The sequence below is a fragment of the Peromyscus maniculatus genome, chromosome 5, assembly GCF_049852395.1.
Source record: "Peromyscus maniculatus bairdii isolate BWxNUB_F1_BW_parent chromosome 5, HU_Pman_BW_mat_3.1, whole genome shotgun sequence".
NCBI classification, from domain to species: domain Eukaryota; kingdom Metazoa; phylum Chordata; class Mammalia; order Rodentia; family Cricetidae; genus Peromyscus; species Peromyscus maniculatus.
The window spans coordinates 23,258,310-23,266,499 of NC_134856.1; the positions used below are offsets into that span (position 1 = coordinate 23,258,310).

The following is an 8,190-nucleotide window of genomic DNA, read 5'->3' on the forward strand; positions in this document are numbered from 1 at the left end:
TTGGCCCTGTGCCCTTTAGAGTGAGTGGGCATTTGTGCCACATCCCCACAGGAAAAGGATCACGCAACAGACACAAAGAAATGTATTCATGCTTCTCCTTCTTAAAGCTTTCTGCTTTGAATGGCGGGTGTCTAAGCTCTGCCAGCCTTCCTTTCTTCTTCCTTTCTTCCTTTCTCTCTCTCTCTCTCTCTCTCTCTCTCTCTCTCTCTCTCTCTCTTTCTCTCTCTCTCTCTCTGAGACACTCTCATGTATCCTTGGCTGGCTTCAAGCTTAGTATGGAGCTGAAGATGACCTTGAATTTCTGACCCTTCTGTCTCCACTTCCTGAATGCTGAATTTTGTGCCATGCTGGGGATTGAACTCTCTACCAACTGAGCTACATTCCCAGCTCACTATGATGATTTAAAGGCTCTTTATTTTTAAGGTCTGCTAAAAACATTGTCATGAAAGGCCCTGGATGCTAGAGGCTTCTTCTAGAACCAACCCTCAGGAGGTGGGTGATGGAGAGGCTTTGCCAATTTGACAAGCTGAGAAATAAAGTCTTTGGCTTGGCAGCCCCAAAGGCTGATAAGCTGCATGAGTGGGAGATATCTGTTATTGGGAAAGGATACCCCATTTTTCTTTCAACACTTGCTCACTCTCCCTCCCCCTATCCTGCCCAGTCTCTGAGTCTGGCCTGCCACGGATTATCCACTCGATTTGGTCATAGTAAATAATCTTCAAAAGAGTCCTAGTGATCTGTGACCAAAACAGCATCATGGGGCAGCTTTCTATGTATTTTCCTCCGGGATATTTGATCTCAGTATCTCCTGAGTAACCTGAGTAGTTGAGATGTAGCATTCGATGCTTCAGACCTGACTACAGCGAGGTCTTAATTGAGATCACTGTGGTAATTGGCTCTGAAATCTTGAAAGGGCTCCGTTTAAGGTCCAGCAGCACAGCGATGGCACAGCCTCGGGGGTGGAGCACATGACGGTGTCTGCTCCTACGGGAAGCCAGCTCGTTCTGTTTCCAGTGTGAAAACAAGTGAGCCCAAATTACAAAGGAGCTGATAGGGACGGTCAAACAAGACATGCAGAAATTAAAGAATGGCTGTTACCCAACAAATTACACTCTAAATAACACAGTCATTAATGCTTTCCTAAAAACACATCCTGAACATTGTATAAATACAAAATAATAAAACAAAGTTTATAAAATAAGATTGGATTATCCCCTAATGATAAGAACTGCATACATTTATATGAACATTAGAAATAGGTGCTCTCTTTATAAATGTATACTTAATAGGTAGATGATTATAGATAGATGGATGGATAGATAGATAGATGATAGATTATATATATGGATAGAGGTAGACAATTAAATGAGATGACTTCTGGGTACTGCTGCCAAAACCTAGTTTCTTTTTAGTATATAGACATAATTGTCCTGGGAAATGTTGGAATCCCAGTCTCAGGATGTCACCAGACCTCCTCATTACCCTCTCTGGCACAGATAGAAAGGACTGGAGACTGAGAGGAAGAGCTGGAGCAGGAGGGCTTTCCCTTCCCAGGAGAGTGAAGTATTGTTCTCCCATGATGCTCTGCTCCTTCTCATACCCTTCCCTCTGTGTCCAGATGGCTAGCAGGACCTGAAGGAAGTCAAGTTCTTCTGCTCCAGGGGCTCAGCACTTGTGGAAACTCTGTGACCCTTGGCATCAAGGCAACTGCCGTCCAGTCCTAGAAAACATAGATTATCAAAATGTCGAGGTGGAAAAAAGAAATTAGAAGGCTTCCGTAATTCACTTCCTCAGCTGCTCTAATCTACTGAAGGTCTTCAGCTTGGCAGGCTGAAGGGCCCAAAGGATCCACTCTTCAAATAAAAGGCCCAGAATGAAATAGGAAGGAAAGAAAGAAAATGATTCTCACTGAAGTTGAGAGTTGAGTGGTGACTGCCTACTTGGTGTGGAGGACCAGGCAGGAGGTAAGGACAGGGGGCAGGGGTCAGTGGGTACCAGTTAGATCGGGAGTAAATGCTGGGGCACTGGTTCACAGCAGAATGACCACAGATGGTGATAAAGTCTGTACATTCAAAAACATCTAGGAGAGAGGGCCTTGAAATATTTCTAGTACAAAGAAATAATACACACAGTAGGAGACAGATATGTTTAATCTGACTTAACCATTGCACAATGTATATGTATTTCCAAGCATCACATGGTACCACATCAGTGTGCATTGCCATTATATACGAGCTAAAAAGAGAAATTTAATTTATAAAAGGCACAGAAGAAAAATTCAAGAAAGAAAAGCCATCTGGAGGGAACAAGGCAAGAGCAAAGAAGAACTGGATACTCCAGAGGGTTTCTTTATGCATCCTGATGTGACCTCCAGCTTGGTCTCCAGGCTGCCCGTTTTCTTCCATAGCAACTTGACCTGCTAGTCATGGGTGTGTTTTTCTCGAAGTTTCTCTTCTGCACTAAGAGCTACTATATCACTTACTGGGCTCCAGCTGTGTCAGATAAATACCAGAGAAAGCAAGTTAAGGGGAAAGTGTTTAATTTGGCTCATAGTTCAGAAGGATGTGCTCTGTCATAGTGGAGAGGGTGTAGTGACGGAGCTGCTTGGCCTGAGGGACCAGGAAGCAGAGAGACGGAGATGGTGGAGATGGTGTGTTAGCTTGGCCACCTTTGTTTCTTTTTCTGTTTGGTGCAGTTTCAGCCCAGAGGGTGGAGTACTGGTTCAGAGTGAGTGCCCTCTCTTTAGTTAGACCTCTCTGGAAATGTCCTCAGAGGCATGCCTTCAAATGAATTCAAATCCAGTTACCTTTTTTTTCCTTTTGTTTTTTGAGACAGGGTTTCTCTGTGTAGCCCTGGCTGTCTTGGAACTCGCTCTGTAGACCAAGCTGGCCTCAAACTCAGAGATCCACCTGCCTCTGCCTCCCAAGTGCTGGGATTAAAGGCGTGCGCCACCACACCTGGTTTAAATCCAGTTATCTTGACAACGGGTAATGACTATCACAATTAGCACAATTTTAGGTTTCACACTTGAATGTCTGAGTTGCTGTGATGCATGAACAAATGAGACAAAGGAAAACTCAAGGCCAGGATAAAAAACTGAGCCAAGGAGGGTCAGTCTTCTTTCTTTTATCAAGATGGAAAATGCTCAAATTGCTTCAGCTTTGCGCTGGAGCCGCAGGATGTGGGATGGGTTTGGTTTGGGGACTGGGAAACGGGGAGTGGCTCTTTTAGTGGAACAGCTCCGTTAGTTCAAGGCCAGCACAGAGCCTGACACACGTTTCTCACTCATTTTCACCCACCGTCGGAAGGAGGAAGTGAGAATTCAGTTCCTGACACCCCGTGTTCCCCAGGGTTCTACTTCCGTTCTCTCCACTGTAAAAACAGATGTGTGGGTTTTTTTTTTGTTTGTTTGTTTGTTTGCTTTTTCCTCCCTCCAGAAAGGTGTTTTGTGTCAGACGCCGAAACGGCACTTTCAGGACATGTCCTTCCTACGTGTTTAGCAGCCTTCAGGCCACTCCTTTGAGACGCCAGCAAGTGACATCACTCTCCCCTTTGGTAAAAGTGACTTCCCAGCTAGGTGTACTCAGTCGCATTTGTAATTTTAGTACTGGGGAAAGTGGTTACAGGTTTGGGGCGGTCTGAGCTGCGCAGTAACACCCCATCTCAACAAACCAACAACAGCAGAACAGATTCCTCTTCTGTGGAATGGGTGTGTTATTTGCTCTGTTGGTGTGATGCTTAAACGGTAAACTGGGGCAATAGTAGTTTAAAGACATTAGATGCATAAAATCTTCATTTATATTGTAATAAAAGTATAACATATGTCTGAAATAGCCTTACTTTAATTCCGAAGCACAAGACAATGCCCTCTTTGATTTCCTTTCTGTTTTTTAGTTTTATTGAAATTTAGTTATAAACAAAAACCTATATTCAAGGAGCATTATATTATATGTTGATATGTTTTGTTCATCCACACTGTGAAACAATTACCACAATTAAGTTAATAAGCATATTCATCACCTCACAGTGTTTTTTATTTCAACTCACAACAGTCCTGTATGTATGCCGTGAGCAGGAGTCCCATTTAAGCTGAACAGGCTTAACTTCTGAGATCTAAGGAGCTCCGGCATGCTCAGGACTGCATGGCTATCACACCCGCCAGGTAAGCAGTGCCTCCTGGTTGGCGTCAGTCTGCATGCTGTACATTAGGTCATAGAGCCTACGGATTAGGACTCGGACATCTTGGGGGTTATTATTCAGCCTGCTGTAGCAAGTGTCCCCCTTTTTAATGTCAAAATATGACAGTGTTAAACATGTATAATAAGAATAATTATATGGAGCGAGCGGGCGGGCGTGTGGAGCGGCGAGCGCAGCGCGGGATCTGCCTGAGTGAGTGCGAGCGACGACGGCGGCGTCGCCATGAGCGGGGGCACTCCTTACATCAGCAGCAAGATCAGCCTCATCTCCAAGGCGGAGATCCGCTACGAGGGCATCCTCTACACCATCGACACCGAGAACTCCACCGTAGCCCTCGCCAAAGTTCGATCCTTCGGTACAGAAGACAGACCAACAGACCGTCCAATACCACCTCGAGATGAAGTCTTTGAGTATATTATATTCCGGGGGAGTGATATCAAAGACCTCACTGTTTGTGAGCCACCAAAGCCACAGTGTTCTTTGCCTCAGGACCCAGCTATTGTTCAGTCCTCACTAGGTTCATCATCTTCTTCATTCCAATCTGTGGGTTCCTATGGACCTTTTGGCAGGATGCCAGCATACAGTCAGTTCAGTCCAAGCACCTTGGTTGGACAGCAGTTTGGCACCGTTGGTGTTGCTGGGAGCTCCTTGACATCCTTTGGAACAGAAGCATCAAATAGCAGTACCTTATCCCAGAGCAGCACAGTTGGTTCTGCCTTCACACAGGATACAAGATCTGTAAAACCACAGCTAGCCCAAGGTCGATCAAGCCCTCAGTTAGACCCTTTGAGAAAAAGTCCAACCATGGAACAAGCAGTACAGACCGCCTCGGCCCACTTACCTGCTCCAGCACCTGTTGGGAGAAGGAGCCCTGTACCAACCAGGCCTTTGCCATCTACCAGCCAGAAAGCAATAGACAACCAAGAGCACAGGCAAGCTGAAGTACACAAAGTCCCAAGGCCAGAAAATGAGCAGCTCAGAAATGATAGCAAGAGGCAAGTAGTTCCAGGTGTTCCTTCTGCTCCAAGGAGAGGACGTGGGGGACATCGAGGTGGCAGGGGAAGATTTGGTATCCGTCGAGATGGTCCAATGAAATTTGAGAAAGACTTTGACTTTGAAAGTGCAAATGCACAATTTAACAAGGAGGAAATCGACAGAGAGTTTCATAATAAACTTAAATTAAAAGAAGATAAACTTGAGAAACAGGAGAAACCTGTAAACGGTGAAGACAAAGGAGACTCCGGAGTTGATACTCAAAACAGTGAAGGGAATGCTGATGAGGAAGATCCTCTCGGACCCAACTGCTATTACGACAAAACTAAATCCTTCTTTGACAATATTTCTTGTGATGACAATAGAGAAAGGAGACCAACTTGGGCTGAAGAAAGAAGGCTAAATGCTGAAACATTTGGAATCCCGCTTCGTCCAAATCGCGGCCGTGGGGGCTACCGAGGCAGAGGAAGCCTTGGCTTCCGTGGTGGCAGAGGACGTGGCAGTGGCCGAGGAGGGACTTTCACTGCCCCTCGAGGATTTCGTGGTGGATTCAGAGGTGGTCGTGGGGGCAGGGAGTTTGCAGATTTTGAATATAGGAAAACCACGGCTTTTGGACCCTAAAAGGTCTGGATTGGTCATACTGCTTTCTGAAAGAAAGACAACAGAGTTGCTGCATAGTCTACAAACAAGTCTTTGAAAATAGGTGACTCCTAGCTCTTCGTGGTCCTGGAAAGTGGTTTCGGTCTTTGTGAAGAATGAAGAAGTCAAGTTGCTGTCTGTCTGTCACCAGCACTGGGTTTTGTCTGTCTGTTTTTCTGCTTCATTTCAAAGCGACACTCAGTTGCTTTGGGGCAGGAAGGCTTGTCTTAAAACATGAGCATAAGTGTATGTGGAGTAGCAGAAGGTTGTAATCCTTGCTTAGAGTCGAATGAACTACAGTGAGCTGAATGGAACTGCTAAGTATTTTTTCATCACTGAAAGGATTTTTCTTATCACTAATTAATTGTATTTGGTGATTACTTCGAGTTGCCTGCAGATAGGCCGTGATACTGTGTTTTGAGCCACAGAAGGTTTTGTGTTTGTGTGTGTGTGGTGTGTGTGTGTGTGTGTGTGTATGTGTGTGTGTGTGTGTGTGTGTGTGTGTGTGTGTATCTTTTTCTTTTTGGAGATCCTATAATATGAGGTAGCTTATTTCGACACTTAATTAGGGTGCTGGATGGTAGAGAATTTTGTCAGTCAACTATGTACACACAGGTAAATACTGTTTCTTAGGCAAAGGTAACTTTTTTATATAGTTGTAAAATTCCATTATATTCCATTGCCAAAGAAACATTTAAGAACTTTGTATAGCTGTATAAAAAGCAACTAATTTTTTAAAGAATAAACGTTTAAAGTCAGCAAACATACGTGTCCTTGCTGAAGTCGGTGTGCTGAGGAACAGGGCTATGGGTGGGTCCTTTCCACTTGCTTTTCAGGCTGAAGGTTTTTGATTTCTTTTTTAATGTTTGGAACACAAATGAAGATTTGATAACTTTATTCCATTATCTAAAAAGGATAAATTATTCATGCATAGTATATGGACTTCATTTTGTAGCAGATCACAGGATTTGTCCAAATAAACAGATATTTTCAGTGTATGAATGTAAATAATCATAGACGAGAATGTACCTCGCTGTATTTTCAAATAAGTAACCCTCCCCCTTTTTAAGACATGAAAACTAGGCATCAGTGGACCTGTTCCTCCTGCCGTGCCTGGAACTCTGTTGTGCTGACACTGACTCGTGTGTTACTTCAAGAAGATGGAGTTTTCAGAATCGTCCGGCACCTGTAAAACATCACTAACACAGTCTGGGCCCGTGACCCACTGAAGACTCCGTGTACACGTTTGTTGCTAACTGTAAATTACTAATAAATCTTTTTTGATATTTAAGCTATAGTGAAAAAGATCTGGCCACTTTGTGTTTTTAACGAAGGCCATGGAATAAAGGGATCCAAAGATTTAAAAAAAAAAAAAAGAATAATTATATACACATACATAGACCACCTAACACCAGACACTGTTCCCAGCATGGCTGCATGTGGGGTATGTTATGGCTCCTGTGCTTGAGCCCTTGGCCCCCCCCAACTAGCAAGCACTGCCTTGGGATGCCGTGGACCGACTGGACACAGAAGCTAGCTAGCAGAAATGGGTCACCACAGGTGGGCCTTGAAGATTCTATCTGCCTTTGGTTCCTGCAGGAGCTCTCAGTTTCCACATCCACCAGGATGTGAGGAGTCCTCATGTTCCGCTACTACAGTCAAGAGCACTCCAGCAGGCCTCACTTGCCGTGATGGATGAGCCAAAAAACTCTTCCACCTTTATTGTTCCTTGGGCATCTGGTCTCAGTGACACAGAAAGCAACTAGTACAGTGTATGTATATGTGTGTATGTGAATGTGTGTACATGTATGTATATGCGTGCATGTATGTGCATGCATGAGTGTATGTGTTTGTGTGTCATTTGCTTTTCAGTGAGGATTTCTGACTCATTTCTAGTTTAAAAAATGCAAGAAACACTGTCTTTTCTCTTTTGATTCAAATTTTTACTTGTAAAAGAGTTTGGTTGTTTTATTAGCTGATATGAAGAATTATTATAAAAGTAATTGCAAGAGGAAGAGTAGAAAGAAGGCCATGTGGCTTTCCAAAGTCATTGAGACTTGAACTGAAGCTCACAGTTATGTTTAATTATCAGGAAGTTGTAGGCACTCTGAATTATTATTGATGCAATTATCGAATAATTTGTGACTCCATCAAACCATTAATTACTAAATCAATTAGATGGACACAGTCACGATGAAGCATGGAGTTGATAACTGCAAGAATGGAAAGAGCCAGATTAGAAAACACATGGCAGCCGGTTGCCGGGCGGTGGTGGCGCACGCCTTTAATCCCAGCACTCGGGAGGCAGAGCCAGGTGGATCTCTGTGAGTTCGAGGCCAGCCTGGACTACCAAGGGAGTCC

At 44.1% G+C, this 8,190-nt stretch overlaps 1 protein-coding gene across 2 annotated transcripts; it reads left to right on the forward strand.

Moving 5' to 3' along the window:
* Positions 1 to 4,343: 4,343 nt before the first annotated feature.
* On the forward strand, positions 4,344 to 7,134 carry LOC102914926 (protein LSM14 homolog A). Of its 2 annotated transcripts, XM_006995734.3 has the most exons (2): positions 4,344 to 4,957; positions 5,135 to 7,134. In XM_006995734.3, exons 1-2 carry the CDS (start codon positions 4,420 to 4,422, stop codon positions 5,809 to 5,811), a joined length of 1,215 nt encoding a protein of 404 aa, XP_006995796.1. In that variant the 5' UTR covers positions 4,344 to 4,419; the 3' UTR covers positions 5,812 to 7,134. The 2 variants fall into 2 exon arrangements, with proteins under 2 accessions (XP_006995796.1, XP_006995795.1); XM_006995733.3 differs by having other exon boundaries at positions 4,344 to 7,134.
* Positions 7,135 to 8,190: the final 1,056 nt, after the last annotated feature.